Source organism: Cynoglossus semilaevis, chromosome 9 (assembly GCF_000523025.1).
Source record: "Cynoglossus semilaevis isolate Cse_v1.0 chromosome 9, Cse_v1.0, whole genome shotgun sequence".
NCBI classification, from domain to species: domain Eukaryota; kingdom Metazoa; phylum Chordata; class Actinopteri; order Pleuronectiformes; family Cynoglossidae; genus Cynoglossus; species Cynoglossus semilaevis.
This window is the reverse complement of record NC_024315.1, coordinates 13,777,495-13,793,666: the sequence shown is the minus strand read 5'-3', so window position 1 is coordinate 13,793,666 and position 16,172 is coordinate 13,777,495. Positions and strand designations below refer to the sequence as shown.

General features: G+C 41.6%; 1 protein-coding gene and 2 long non-coding RNA genes across 3 annotated transcripts; 2 read left to right on the top strand and 1 right to left on the bottom strand.

Annotated features, from left to right (window-relative positions):
- Window positions 1–339: 339 nt before the first annotated feature.
- On the top strand, window positions 340–2,842 carry LOC112487539 (uncharacterized). Its single transcript, XR_003050705.1, has 3 exons — window positions 340–422; window positions 1,928–2,154; window positions 2,765–2,842. It is a non-coding gene; the product is annotated as an uncharacterized LOC112487539 (long non-coding RNA).
- Window positions 419–9,599, bottom strand: LOC103384032 (phospholipase D family, member 5). Its single transcript, XM_008317397.3, has 10 exons — window positions 8,993–9,599; window positions 6,293–6,429; window positions 5,765–5,948; window positions 5,376–5,484; window positions 4,711–4,838; window positions 3,648–3,845; window positions 3,021–3,172; window positions 2,788–2,953; window positions 2,603–2,693; window positions 419–2,120 (listed from the first exon to the last, which is right to left on the bottom strand). Exons 1-10 carry the CDS (start codon window positions 9,023–9,025, stop codon window positions 1,903–1,905), a joined length of 1,416 nt encoding a protein of 471 aa, XP_008315619.2. The 5' UTR covers window positions 9,026–9,599; the 3' UTR covers window positions 419–1,902.
- Window positions 3,772–13,916, top strand: LOC107989077 (uncharacterized). The gene is made up of 6 exons (XR_001760619.2): window positions 3,772–3,916; window positions 4,696–4,801; window positions 5,810–5,911; window positions 6,068–6,128; window positions 6,282–6,427; window positions 13,829–13,916. It is a non-coding gene; the product is annotated as an uncharacterized LOC107989077 (long non-coding RNA).
- The last annotated feature ends 2,256 nt before the right edge of the window (window positions 13,917–16,172 follow it).

The following is a 16,172-nucleotide window of genomic DNA, read 5'->3' as shown; positions in this document are numbered from 1 at the left end:
TGTAATTGCGTCGCATTCTTTTCTGTCTATCTTTCTTTCTTTCTTTCTTTCTTTCTTTTTCTTTCTTTCTTTCTTTCTTTCTTTCTTTCTTTCTGTCTATTTTTCTTTTTTTTCTGTCTATTTTTTTTATATTTTTGTTTCTTTCTTTCCAATATTTGAAGCTCGTGTCAATAATTGGTTAATGATCTTTACCAACGCTCCATGTCGAAGCGGAAGCAAAGCTGAAATATTTGTTTAGAACTCATTCTAATGATCTTTACCGACGCTCCATGTCGAAGCTGAAATATTTGTTTAGAACTCATTAAATCTTTTATTTTGGAAAAAACAAAGGAAGTGGCTCTGCGGCTCGCTGTTGAAGGCGAGAAACTTCACTAGTCACGGACTTTTTTGCCAAGTGATTATCATAGGTGCACCGAATTAAGGTAAGAACAGATAATTTCTTGTCAACTTTTTTTCTGCCAACTTTGGTTCCATTTGGTTTCTGGGAAAATGATCTTAAACAACACTGTAGGTGTGTTTTACTTTAGTCTAGTTAGCTCTCCATCTGGATAAACGTAAACATCTCCACTGTTTCACGAACGTTAGCATCCGTTGTGTGTTTCCCCCATTACGACATTAATTGAGTCAGCAACAGAGTATCATATCATGGCTGCCTCTGTGGTGTTGGTACAGGAACACTGGTGTTTGTGGACACGTTTTCAATGAAAAGATAAAGATATCTCTAATATTTTCACTAAGGAGGAAGTTAGCAGGGAGAGTGAAGGTGACCAGCAGGGGGAGTCATACTATAGTTAAATTCAGCCAGGCAGCGACCCCCGACCATAATGTCCAGGGCTGATGATGTGTTGTTTTGTACCATTTTACAGTGATTTGTAGCAATCCCAGCAGCCACAGGAAAAGGTTAAATGAAATGTTAAACATATTTTAAAATGAACTTAATTCTTCTTCCTCATTTGAAAATTCCAGAATCCACATGTATGCATATTTTGCTGTGGTTAAGGACCAAAAGTACATAAAAAGGCTCAGATAATAATTATTGATAATAAATAATCCAAACGCAGAGCCACACACTTTACATACGCTGTCTAAACCAAACTTTTAAAAAAGCAAAACTGTTTATTAGATACAGTGAAAACAGAGTGTCTTGCTCTAATGACACTGATGGAGTTTGATTAAATATTTCTGTACATGTCCCGTGCAGAACATACTAGTTTCATAACTGAGAGTGAAGTTAGTACTTTGTCTTTATTGCACCTCCATGCAACAGGTTTTCATCATGCACTAATCAAACATACAGCATTATATCACAACAGGTGTAACAGTGGAGTTTCCCTCATACACAGTAAGTTGTTTTCTCTCTATGAAAAAAAAAAGTCAAATCAATAGTTAGTAAATATCAACCTCAATCTGTCAGGTCTTTCTCAGTTTCTCTGTAGAAATATGTTTTGCATTTCCTGCAGAACATGCAGTGAGAGATCCAAATAAAATGCAAAAACAAAACGCCCAGAAATGAAGAAAAGGTGCAAAAAAGACTAGGGAACAACTAACAGAAGGTGTAAAGTAATTACTTACAGGGTAGAGAAGAACAAGAACAAGAATGGAAAAAGATGCTAAATGGACAGAAGACAAAGCAAAAAAAAAAGGAAACAAGAAACAAATAGGGAAGAAAAATGAGCAAACACATTTTAAAAGGGCAAAACATGATATTGTCCCCATCAGTGTTTGACAAATCAAAGGTTAACAGTCATTCAGTTTATGAGGTACATGTTTATATTATATATACATGGATATATATTTTAAAATATAGTTGTCATACAGTTCTCTTGCCCTAAAGGTGTTTTTTCTTCTTTATAAAACATTCTGTGTCTATCAAGTGAACTGCTGTTCCACAGACTCTGGTCTTCATAGAACATCTTCTTGTTTCCAGTTCCTGGATTTCCTCTGTTCCTCTTTACTTCCTAGAAGACTCTTGGCGTAATGTGACGTCCAGTCTCTCTGAAATGCACCCTTCATCTGCTCCAGGATGGTCGCTCCTCCATCTGCCAGGCTGTTTCTCATCATCACCACCAGACCGACGCCTGCATTTAAGGCAAAGTCACTGCCAACCCAGTCGTGGCTGCCTGAGGTCAGAAGACAGACAGGTGTTACTGAAAGGTAGACAATTATTTTCTCTTTTTACATAGTGGGAGTGTAACAGTACATTAATGTACCTCAGTACATGACATCAGTACATGTACTGACATGATGGTTTGTTACATTTTCAATACAAAATGTTGACAGATGTCACATTTATTATTAAATGATAAAATGGCGTTTCTCTCTCTCTCTCTCTCTCTCTATATATATATATATATATATATGTAACTAAATACTATATAAGTATTATATATGAATTCAAAAAGACCATAATCTACTACTGCTAATAATAATTATAATTTTTATAATACAGAAAATAATGATTAGTATTTTTTTTTTCATCTCTGTAACCACAGAAGTCAGACTTCATTTGTGCTTATCCTTAACTAATTTGTTTTCATTTACTTCCAATTAAAAACAATTATAAATTAATAAAAACCAGTGTAAACTGCAGATCGTCACCTACCGATATAGAAAGCACTGTCAGTCACTATGTACTTGTTGTGGTTGAGTCCCAGTTGAACTCCACTCTTCTGTTCTCTGAGTCTAAAGAACTTCTGCACAAAACAACAACAGTGGCACTGAATCAGTGTGTGTGTGTTTGTGCCTGTGCCTGTGTGTGTCAAAGGATCACAACTAAAAGTCACATACCACCTCCAGGGAGCAGTTGTGCAGGTACAAGCACAGAGACTTCAGTGAGGTGAGGAAGTTGAAGGTGAGAGGGTGAGTCTTTGTCCAGAAGCTGACCAGCAGGCGGACCCGAACCCGTCTTAGGACCACAGCCTCTCTGATGACATCATCGATCAGCGACCAGTACCTGTTGAAGGGTTCATTTGAAAGATAAGAGTTTCGGTCATGAGTGTAGAGGAGCAGCACCTCCGTACCTCGTGACTGTTGTTCCTCTGAAGCTTCTGTTCACCAGAGGAAGATAGTCAGTCACAGATATGAAGACGAAGGACTGAGCACTCTGGATGACTTGGTGGATGGCTTCTATGTCTCTGGTGCGATCTTTCGGGCAGAAGACATCAGGTGAGGTCTGCAGAGAAATGTATAGCTGTATAAAAATGAACCAAATCAACCAAAACACAACCCTTTCTTAGCCAAAAATAACTTAACATTGGCTTCATATGAGGACAGTAAAGCTCTATCTGGTATACTTTACTAAGTTTATATCCAAGAAATTTTAAAACCTTGCCCAAAAATGTAACATTTTGTTACAAGTTTGCACAAAAGATAATTAAGCAGATGTTTACATACATAAAAAGTTAAACACTAAAAGTTAGCCAGGGAAATGCTTACCAATGTTGCTAAAAATTAATTTAGATATAAAAAAAGAGACCTGAAATAGTTGGGGAAAAATGATGTCCCAAAAACCTGAGCAAGTGCAAATACTGTACATATTTCATTCAATCTTAGCTGGGACTGACTGAATGAATGGATAAACAAACTGTAAAACTGAATTATCGAACTGGCCGTCTGACAGTGTGACATCATTAAAGGCTGATCCTCACAGAAACATAAGCAGTGGCCGAGGTTGTGTTGAGCTGCAGCTCCAGGGCCTCATGCCTCCCGTACAGTGCAGATACCCTCTTTGACCAGATGGAGGGGATGTAGTCCCTGTCATGGAGCTGCCAGTAGAACGAAAAGACTCGATGGAGGTCCAGAGCCAGGCAGCTGCAGTTGTACACCAGCACCCCCAGCTCCTTCCTCTGCGGGGGTCATATTGTAGAAAGAGATTTCACACAGAGGAGCAAAGAGGAAGAGGAGGTGTTAGTAAGAGGTATGAAGACTCTGAGCTGTGAAAAAATCTGAAAATGATGATTTCTTAGGATTAAAATTGTTTATTATTTCAGACGGCAATGTAGTAGTAAAGCATAATAATAATAATATATAAATATACAAACTGTACAGAGAAGTGTACATGTTGTGTACTTTTGAAAATACGTTTGAAAACAAAATGTACTTGGTAGTTGGTATTTCACTTCAGAGGTTTATTGCATGTAAACTTAACCAAAATTAACAAAACACGTTTCAGTTACACTCATCATCAGTAAGAATGACACTTCAGTTACCAGGTGTTAGGAACGTTAGCCTCAGTCCTTACTTGGACAGACCACCTGAACAGACTTTGATCAGAGACTGTTAGTTCTTTTAATAGCCTCAGGCACAAAAGAGAATCGAGCTCTATTTTTAGTAAACAGAGGGGGCGCGGTATTGTTGCCAAAATGACTTTTTTTTGTCACGATGGACTTCACAGCATTTACACCAAACAAAGATAGCATTATCCTCTGCCTCAGTCAGTCAATTATGATATTATATTTACTTAAAATATTATAGTTTTACAATTATTATACAAATCCAAAATAGATCTTTGGAGACAATGACAAGGTTAAAAATTCTAGTTGATCCAGATGTGTACTTATTGGCAAAACTGAGACTAGAATAATTCTTTATGTAACAATAATTCAATGTTAACTGATAGAAATCAGTGTTTGTTTGTTTCTTTTCTAAATGAATGTCAAAGAATGAAACATAACATTTAATATAATTTTATTTCAGGTTTTCTGTGGTTACCTTGGAGAATGATCTCCAGTCCATGTCTGCACTCCCCATGTAGAAATGCCTGCGGTCCACGACCATGAAGGAAGACTGGAGTCGTCCTCTGGTAAGAGCTGTCATGTTAACAAAATGAACCTCTGCACCTGTGGAAAGTGTGCAACAAAAACAGACAGTGGTGAAAAGACAGTCCAAAGAATCTTAAAAAAGTCAAACACCTTTTTAAGATTCTGAAATGTGTGAATAAATTGCAAAAAAACCCTTTCTTTTCCACTGCAGTCCTAAACAGCTGACATTACTTATGTGTGGATTAATTGCGATTACTCACAATTTATTCAGCACAGTGTCACATATAGACAAGAAACATTGACCTGTGGTCAATTTAGAGAAAACAACTATACATAACCTAATCCTGCATGTTTTTGGACTGTGGGTGGAAGCTGGAGAAACACCAAGGAGAGCTCATTCAGAACCTCACACAAAAGCCCAGCAGTTAGAACTTGAATAGGCTTCAACGGTTGACCTTCTTGTTGTAAGGCAGGAACAGTAACTGCTAGAAATGCTGCTGTTGCTAAAGCTGTCTTCTATTGATCAACATTGGAGAATGAAGCTCTCTGTTCAGCCTTGAGACTCTGACTTCGACATTGCTTTTAATTTGAAAGAAAATAGTGGCAGGGACTCACTGTCTGCTGCCAAGGTCTTCAGCTCAGCAGAGTTAGTCAGGCTGCTGGCAATCTTCAATTTAACCCCACGAGACTTCAGGCTGAGAAGCTGCTGGAACAAAAGCCGACCCTGAGGAGGACAGAGATTTGCTCAAGTCCTGTCCAACGACGTCTGAGCCCAGATGTTTCTACATTTATCATCAAAGGTCAGCACTTACATCTCAGCCGGACAAACCTAATTAACCAAAGACATGCAGACTCTTTTGGAAATGATTGCTTTACCTTTGAATGCACACCAGGGGAATGGACATAAGTTTGTGTTCTGTGAACACTTTCCTCCTGACTATAGTCCGACTGTGTCTGACTGTGTATAACTATCTGACTACTGTACTGTACGTCCGACTGTTTACCTCTTTGTCACGGCTCGGTACGTTTTCCACATCCTGTGCTTTCAGGTTCCACACTGGTGACACCACTTCCACTGACTGCTTTGCCTGGTTCAAGAGAGTGCGGATGCCCACCGAGAGAGAGAGGTGACCTCTGAACTCCACAGGGAGGTAGAGATCTTCTGGAACATTCTCCACCAGCATGATGCTGAAAGAGGAAAATAGACTATTTAAGAAGAAGCAGCTTAGCTGCTGTCAGAGGGTAACACTGGTATATTTTCTTGAACATTTTTATCTTCTCAGTCTCTAATTTGTGGTCTTCTTCAGGAGAACATCCTGTCGGTTAGTGAAGTATCTTCCTGTTGAGTGGGACTAAAGCATGACAGAAGTAAGTAAGTTAAAACCGTTGTTTTTGTGGTAGAAAATGATCAAATTCTAAGTGGAAAAAATTGTTAGTAAAGACATTTGTAATAATAGAATGTGAAGATAGACGTGCTTTTTTCAGATAAACCTTCCTGATGTATTTTCTTTTTATCTTCAGGGACTTCTCACCGACAGTTCCTGCTGCAGTTCTCCTCTGTGATTCCATCCTCATCGTCCCACCAGATATCCACCGACGAGAAGATCAGAACCAGCAGCACGGCAAAGCAGCAGAGGAGAGCAAAGATGGCAACACACTTCTGTTGGGTCTGTGCAAACATAAACACACACACACACACACACACACACACACACTGACTGGTTTATACAAGTCTTCACCCAGAAAACAGTGGTGACGTAGGATCTGGAGCTGGTTTGAACTCCTCCAGTCCAGATTAACAACCACTCACACTGACATTCACACCTCTGGTCAGTCAGTCAAGATGATCCATTAACCATCTGCAAATCTGTAATCCTCAGGTAGGTATTCTTACGATCATCTCTTCGACTGATCTCACTGCAGGCGACTGAAAAAAAGCCACTGTCATTAGTTGGCAGGTTTTCAATGATTTCTTCTTAAAGTGTCAATGTTCTGGGTCAATATCACTGATTGGAGATCCGATTCATGATCAATACAACAACAGCTGCATGGTCTTCAGCAGAGAGAGAACATCTAAGCTGACATCTGCTGCTGAGACACTGAGCCAAGAAAACAACAACAATAATTACAGCAAAAAAGTCGCAACAGCTTCTTTTAGCCCCGGAGCAGATGACAAGCCAAGTGGAACGCTCCCCAGCTGAAGGCAAACTGATACACTGTCAAACACAGACTCGGGAATATTGGACAGTGTCATGGTTTCTGCTCTTCTGTGTGCAGTCGACTTTGTTTTAAAGTAAATCCCAGCTGAGTGCATTTTATGACCTCAGAGTGTGGAGACGCTGCCAGTGCTGCATTCTGTTTATATATACAGTATATCAGGGAAGAAATATTAGATGGTGCTGTATATTTGTGTGTACATCAGTGGTGGTTGCAGAAGTTCACTTTAGGTCCTGTTATTTGGATATAAATTTTATTCCTCAGCATGAAGTTGAACATGATAATAATGAAAAAAAACCAACAACTAGAATTTTTAAAACAGGACCAGTATTGATTGACTGATTATCAGGTTTTCCCATGGAAAATTATCAAAATTCACTCACTCATTATGAACACAAATTATTTATTTTCTCCAAATTATTTTTTCTTGTTTCAGTGATAGCCAAAATAATCAAACACTTCCAATAGGTGGCAGCAGATGGCAGTAAAAACTAAAATAACAGACCCAGACAGATCTTTGTCTTTCCTTGATTCCTGCGGGTTGATTAACACTGTGTTTCATGATCAGTCCCAGTTCCAATCAGTCCCAAGAGCCCTGGTTTTCACTGTTTTTAAAAGTGCAGTTGTGCTTTTCTGTTTTGCCTACGACTGCAGCTTCTCCTCCTCCACATCATCCATTCTGCTTGGCTGAGGCTTTGTCGCTGTTCACCGTCACATCCCATAATCTCCTCAGCTTTATGTCTGATCAGTCAAACAAACAGCGCCTGATGGAAAAGTTTGTCAACACAGCAGCAACAGCAGCAGCAGGGTTCTTGGTCTCAGGGCCACCACTCCCGGCTACAGCCTTAATGAAAAGGTGAAATTTTAAAGACAGAGGAAATCTTTATTTTATTGACTGCGGTAGTTAGAACGGGAGGAGGTCTGGAGACACCCCCCGCCCCCCGCTTTGCTCCTCTCACCACTGTCTGTCTCAGTCAATGAGGCTGAAGGAATGATGCCAGCTCCACGTCCACAGAGAGCAGTGAGTTCTTCATTACATTTAGCAGAACCAAGAACTGTGCTGGACTAGAGGATGTGAGGCGTTGAGGAGCTGAAGACTCACCAGTGCTGACAGGGTGAGGCAGAGGGTGATGCCAGCGATAACATGATTCTTTTACCTCAAAACAAAACACCGTTTTTTATTGAGATTAATTAATCCTCGTCCTTCTACAGTTTAATACGTTTCAGGGTCGAGGAGGACGGGCGGAGCAAATCCCAGCAGTTGTTAGACGAAGGCAGAAAATACACCAGCGTCTCACACACACACAGACGAGCAACCATTAACTCTCACATTGACAACAACGTATTTCAACAACATATTTTGTTATGGGAGGAACACCACATACACAGGAGAACTCCATACAAAAAAACTTTGTGGTAGAAAGCAAACGCAGTCACCACTCTGTGGCCCTGCAGAGATCACAGTAGCAGTGGTGATAATATCTCAGCTCAGAGTAGAGGTCTTATATGACCTTCATTTGAATGTATCTACTTGATTATTTTAAATAATAAAATAAAATAATTTGGCTCTGCCTCTAAAACACGAGAACTGAAAATAAAACGAGTTTAATCTTAAAATTTTGGCTAATTTTGGGCAGCAATTTATGTTCATTTTTGTCTTTGACAGTTAAGTGAGAAGTTTAAAAAAAAAATCAGGACCTCAGGAATAATTTTTGTCAAATCAAACAACAATTCTGATGGAATTAACAGATTATATTGGGAACCTCAAACGTCGTCAATGGGGATGTCAATAGTTCCTAGATGCTTTGAATATTTTTAAAAAATTTAATTTCAATTCAGCAAAATAAAAATGATCTTCAAAGCTACATTAGACCTACTGCGGTGTTTGATCTGGGCCTGGAGCCACGCGTTGATGTCAGTTATCTGAGTCATGGAAATCCTTCACCAAATTTTTACCAACAGAGTAAAAATGGAATTCTCTCAAGTCCGAACAGAGTGAAGAAAGTTTTTTGTACCTTCACCGGCTCCTGTGTGGTGGAAGCAGCCATGAGAGCGGATCTCCTTCAAACTTCTCTGTTGGATCGAGGAACAGCCGCTCAGTCACACATCTGATCACACCCGACTGTGTTCTTCTCTCCACCCTTCACATCACTTCACCCTCTGACTCTCTCCTCATCCTGTCGCCTCCTCCTGCTCCTGCTCCTGCTCCTGCTCCTGCTCCATCCTGAGTCCGGACGCTGTTCAGTCAGTGTTGGAGAGAACTGAACAGCAGAGCTGGAAAAAGACCAACCCTCTCATTCAGACGGCCAATGCTGCCAAAGCACAGATGCTTCGCAACTCCACCCCTCCTCCTCCTGCGTTTCCTCTTCCTCCTTGTTTCCTCCCTCCTCTTCCTCTTGCCTCTCTATCGTCCTCATCTGGTTTTTGAACAAAACTTATTCTTGGCAGGGAGCTGTTCCTCTTGGCCATCTCCTGGAAATGACAGCTGAAGAAGTCTGAAATTCTCCTGAACTCATTAGGTCTGACAACTGTATGCGCGCACACACACACACACACACACACACACACATGCAGGGATTTAAATAGCCCTCTAGCTCCATGTCAGCACTACTGTCTGCTTTCATTCCTGATCCTTAAACAATTTTAATAACAGTAATCCTATTCCAACTGCTCCCATTCATGTTTCACATTCACCTCAGATACAGCCGCAGCCCCTGGTGGCACATAAGTAAATAAATGCACATATACTTAAAGCTTTTAAATCTTCCACGGTTGAAGAGACTGTCACCGTATTAACAGAAAACAACATTTGCTGCTGACTGAGAGAAAAATGTAACAGTGGATAGAAGTTGCATAAGGCTGTGGAAGTACAGTATATGTAGTGTTTGAACAGTACTGTACAAAAATGGACAACAGGTATATATATATATATATTTACTGTCTCTTTTTGAAGACTTTGTGAAGTAAATATCACGTTATTTGGGACAGCTGCTGAAGAGGTGTTGAAGTGATCCTCTTCCAGCACACGGGGCAGGCAAGTGTCTCGCTCTCACCCTAGGTGTGAAGGTTTGCTGGGCTTGTCAGTGTGTCATAGACAGCCTGAACCAGGAAACTGATGTGGTAACCATTAGCGTGCCCCAAATCTGGCCATGGGATCTTCCGCTGCTGCATCTTCTTCCACCTTGTCCAGGCTCCCTGCTGTCTGAGTCCCACCATCTTACTGGCTCTCACCTCCTCCACACCTGTGCACACTTCCTCCTGGAAGAGATTTTGATGCTTCTTTCCTTTTGCTGTGCCCTCCTGACAGCTTGGAAAGCAGCCCAGGCCTGATAGCCCTCTTGCCACCGTCTCAACATGGGTCCTCTGTTTCAGCCGCGCCTCTGGCACCTGTAACTCTCTGGCAGTGCTCCACTTCCTGCCCGTGTGGACCTTGATGCCAGCGGTTGCCACCTTGTGGTCCCCGGAGTATCTGTACTGCATGGCCTCTCTTGTCTGTGTCACCACAAACTCTTCAGATAGGCCACTAAAGGGGAACTGGAGAGTCACAGCGGCCACAAAACCCTGGGAAGAACGGCATGCTGGTAGATCCATGCCTTGAAGCGACTGGGCAACTCAAATTTGTCAGCCTTGGTAAGCCAAACACCTGGATCACCACAGGTTCTCTTGATGGCAGCTGTGTCCCTCAAGCTCCAGTTAAAGAGTTTCCCCAAACCTTTGACTGGCTTTTCTCAGTGTTGGGATGGTGGGCTCTGAAATCTTAAAACGGAACTTGTCTTTCCCTTCTTCAAGACTAGAGACCTTGACCTTGAGCTGGTTTGAACCTCATCCTTGCCCATGAGATGAGCGTCTCATCCCTGGTAAGATCTACCTGCTACCAGGGACCAATGATTTTGTCACGGTCAGGTCATGTAGGCTCTGAGCGGTGGCTGCCACACTCCAGACCTAGTCAGAGCCCCCCCCCCCCCCCCCCCCGCACTCCAGACCTAGTCAGAGGCCCCCCCCCACACTCCCCCTCCACTGATTTCACCACCATGTTCATGGCAAGGGCAAAACGGTGCAACTGGTAATCATTTCTTTCTCAAGCCTGTAATGGACCTGGAGGACACGCATCTGGAAATGCTTGGAAAGGCTTGTTGATCTTATTGGGGACATGGTGTCTGCAAAGAGTCACCTCAACCAATTTGTGTGGTATGGAACCATAAGCATTGGCGAGGTCCAGCTCGAGGTCAGAATTATGTTGCTGTATACATAAAGGATCAGATGGCTAATGTGGAAGGGCAAACCACGATAGCAACCATCTAGAATATTTCTAAATTGTAGATGATAATGTTCCTTTGGACGTTACTTCCGAGTCCTATTTTATATTTTATATTGCTTGGTATGTGGTTCACCCACTCAACTGCAGAGGGTGCTGGTGATTAATTACATTATTAGTCTCAGAAAATATGTTGTGGCTACGTTTTCTTGGGGACCATTTTAGTGTCGTTACACTGATCTATTTGTTTCTGTGCTCTGTGTTTAGAACGTGCGGGCATTGATTGCTGGTGGCCTTCAATCTCCTTGTACTGAGTGTATTTTCTGTATTTTATTCTTTTAGTTTTCCTGAGCAGTTTTGATTGTTAGTAAAGTTAGCAGATGATTCTTAATTAAACAATATCTGGATCTCAGTGTGGGCTGCAGGACGGAAGCAAAGAAACAAGGTCACAGGCGTGACTCACCTGCTGAGACTGTCAGGGACAGGTGTCCTCTGCATGACAACCTCTCCCGAGAGGAGAGACACAGGAGATAAAAATGTCCCAGTCAACTCCCAGGAGAGAAAAACTTCAGCCGCGAGCAAGCCTTTGTTCAAACAGGAGAAGAAACAAACTGAAAAAAGAAAAAGAAAAAAACAAAGCACAAATGTATTGAAAAGAGTTTCTCTGATGGCGACCAGCAGGAGGAGACGTTCTGTTGAGCAGGACCAGATTTCAGGCTGACGTTCAAAGCAGAAAAGTGTTGACATAAAGAATATGACCGCTGCACAGTCACTGCAACGGTAAACTATGAATATTAATGTGAGAAATGCTTACTGATCAATTCTAATTTTCCTTGGTGTTTACAGAGGTTCTTTGAAGTACACAGTAGGCAGGAAAATGCTGTGAAAAGAAGCAGGGGAGGTCAGAGGTCACGGCAGCTCCACTCCTCAGTCTTTAAACAACGCTGTTAACTAATAATGTAGCTGTAATATTTACAATAGTAAATGGAAAATGTACATTTCTAAAACATTGTTTATAATTTGGGTTGACAGTATAGGTCCGCACAGTGACGTGTCAACACCACTAGCTACACCAGATACCCTTTCCGTGCAACAACGTCCTACCACTGTCCTACTTCAACCCATAATTAATTATAGTGATTAAACTAAGTCTTACTAAAGTGCAATCATTTCTCTGTTTTATGCCTCTGTGAACAGTTATCGTGCCCACTAGGTTGGAGGCACGGAGGCCATTGCAGTAAAATGAGTGTGTTGAAAGTCAATGATAATAAAAATAGAAACTTTATTCTTGGATCTGTTGAGGTTGTTGTTGACCATTCAGTTGTTGAAGACACTACAGCTATTGGTGTTGCCACGGTTGTTTCCTTCAATGTGGCTGTTGCTGCTGGCATAGGTGCTGTCGTCATCACAGTTGATGTCACTGGTGGTTATTTAAAAACGAGCTGCTTATAGACATTACATATTTTCCGTTGTGGTTGTTACTGTCACTGCAGGGTTTGTTCGTTATGGTTATTATCTTAAATTACTTTTACCAACCGTTCGTTTTCTACATTTCACGCCTCCTCTGACGTTCTCTGGTGCCCCCTGTGGTACACATGACACATACTCTGAAATTCATCACTGTCCTAGTGAGTCAAAAGGTGACCTGATGACACCTGGTGGCCCTACACCCCTCCTGTTGTGACACTGTGGCACAGACAGACACACTTTTCATCAGCAGCGTGACTTATGCCGCTGCCTCGTCCCATCTGAACACACATCTGTAGGTCTCACCGTAGGACGCCACGACCAGCGACCAGGTTCACCTTCACACCGAAGGCTCACCGGCGTCTATCAATTCATAAATGGGACATGCTTTATTTTGCCGTTGGCATATTGTCATAGTGGAGGTGATATATGAAGGCTGAGTGTGCACATTGAGAAAAGTGGGCTGCCTGCCTGAGAAGGGCTGCAGATCAGGATCCAGCAGTGATGTAACAAATAAGTAAAGTTTCATTCACAAACTCACTGCAGTGATAAAAGAAATCTCCTGTAACAGATTAACAACCCAGATACAAGAGGAAGGAAAGAAAACTGCTCTCAACCTTAGACATTCAAATACATCAGGATTTAATACCAAGGTGAAATGTCACCTCAGTGTTTCCAGACATTACTGGATACAATCTAAACTAAAATGTATACCATGTATTAAAGAAGAAGAAGAAAGAGGGGAAGGAGACTCAGAACTTCCAGGAGACCTGAAACCATGATGAAAAACATTCTCTAGTGTTTGTTTTTGTGTGTGTGTGTGTTTCTTGAAGCCCACTGTGGGTGTGGCAGCAGTGAAGGAAGTGCTAATCAATTCTCAGGCTACGGTTGCACACTTCTCCAGCTGCCATGCTTAAGTGCTGAGGCTGATGCACCGCAGGCCTGCAGAATAAAAGGATGGTCACCAGCTGAAACTAATGCCTCCCCTGGGTATCTTAGGTCAGTACACTTAAGATGCCTGTTGTCAAAAGATTTAACAGTCGGGGACGGGAGTTTTTTCAGTTTTGCTTGTATATTAATCAGTGTGTGATGCTGCAGACAGCTCACCTGTTCCTTCTTGTCTTTACAGCGTAGGAGATGGACGCAGAGTAGCCCTGCTGTTGGACAGCACTGTAGCTGTGGCCCATCACCGGGGAGACACTGGACAGCACCTCGTCAACTCCCCTCAACTTTGGATCATTGGACCGTTCCATTGATGACCCAGGTGACGCCGCCTGCCCCAGACAGAGACACGATCTCCAGAGTATGACACACACACAGACAAGCACACACTCTATCGTCTGTCCTGGTTGTTTGTAAGGACTCAGAACTGCCTGCTCCTGAGCATCCACACACACTTGTTTAGAAGTGTGTGTGTGATGTTGTAGTCTCCTCGGCAGGATGGGAGGGGCAGTGAGTGGGCTTCTTCAGGACAGGACGGAGATCCAACAGGAGAGTCTGTTCTGGAGAAACTGGAAAGAAGTAGACACAGAAAGAAAGTTTGTAAGTAAGAGGAATCTAGAAGATAACTACAAATGTAACCACAACTATAGTCCAGTTTCTGATTAAATAAAATATCTAAAACATTAAAAAGTAGCAAAATGTTAAGCGAACTGATTAAACTTGGCAAAATAATCTGTTAACATTTGTAAAAAAATAAAAGTAATGAAAAAATGAGTAGCAAAACAGCTCTGGCCAAAGAAAACAGGATTTATGAAAAAAAAGGTCATAAATTAGAATAGAAAACATTATCAATATAAATAGAATAAATTAGAATAGAAAACATTATCAATAATTTCTTTTTTTAATGATTTATATTTATATCCATCCATCCATCCATTTTCATCCGCTTATCCATTCCCGGGTCACAGGGCAGCAGTCACCACCCAAATCCCCCCCCAAACTTTCCTGCAGGTGGTGAGTCCACTGGAAGGTATTAACTGCCCTAACCGGGATTTGAACTTGCCCAGGAGGTGAACCCTGGAGTTCCACACCAATGACAGAGACACTGCCTCTGGGCCAAAGCGCCACTCTGTATTTATATATTAGAAAATATTTTTCTAAAATGCTGTTAAATACTAAAACCTGATCAGTTCTATGACTCAGCTTTTTGTGTGTTTTTTCTTTCTCTTTTTCTCTGCCTGCAGCAGTGGAGTGTACTCAGCTCTGTTGAAGCTCAGCTTCAATGGTGCTTCAATGGTGCTTCAATGGGAGTTGGGCTTAACTGGCAGTCAGTGGAGCAGTGGGCGGGTGGGGATGGAAGGACCGACTTCTCCAAAGCAAAGGAATGTCAACGCTTAATTGGAGTTAAATGTAAGAGATAAACATTCTCAGTCTTCATGATTGTGTTTGGATTAATAATCCCACTTTCCTTTTCTTCATAATCGATCACTAACTAAGTGTGGCTGACCTGAGCTTAACATACACATGGCTGTTTTAAATAAAACTCTATTGTACAGAGTCCACACTAATGGTAACTGAACTGGTTGAATGCAGCAGTCAGACTCTGTGCGTATATATAATATGTGTAGTAATTGTTTCTTTGTTTTATTGGGGAAAACGTTGCAGTCAGATGTCCAAATTCTATATTTCTACTGAGAGCATTTCTCCACACTAGACTTAAATGTAGACCAACAGCCCCCTTCACTTCCCTCCCCCCACCCCATCACAGTTCACCTTCAGGAAACCGAATCCCAGCGGACTCTCCTCCTGAACTGCAGCAGCTTCACCTTTAGTAAAGGGCGAGAAGCTGCCATATGTCTGCTGTGCACTCCAAAGACAACCAAACAAGGTGAGTGGAGTTTGTGACAGGCTGCACACAGAAGGTGCTGCTGTGAAGAAAAGTGGACGTCGTCTCTGATCTGACTGGAAAAAAAACCGAGGTGTCAGCGAAAACTGCTTTTATTCAACCTGTCACTTGTTGTTTGGGGTTTTAAAAATTACAATGTCTAATTTTAATCCTAACCCTACCTCTAATCTGAGTCTAATTCTAATCCCGATCCTGAGTGTTAGACCCCCCCAGGGGGCAGCGGTGCACTAATGGTGGGTTGAATACAAGTAAAAATAAAAGGAAAAAATCTGAATATCCCAGATGAGAATACTGTAGGTTTAGATTTTCATAGACAGAGGTTAGACATTCATTTTTATCAGTGTGTTCTTAGAAGAATTAAACTGTTTATTTTTGCAATTTATAGAGTAAAAATAATGAAGTGACTACAACAACCTTGTGGGACACACCTTAACATGTACAGTATGCACATGGAGGCTTTTGTAGAGAGACATTTTATACATAAGGAATACAGACAGTTTGTACAGTTCTGCAGCCACAACAATGATATTCTACTAATGCCAGCAATTTCTAGATACGGACAGGGAAAATGGTGCCAAATATATCCTGACACCCAATATGTTAGCTTTGGTTGGAGAAGTTTCTC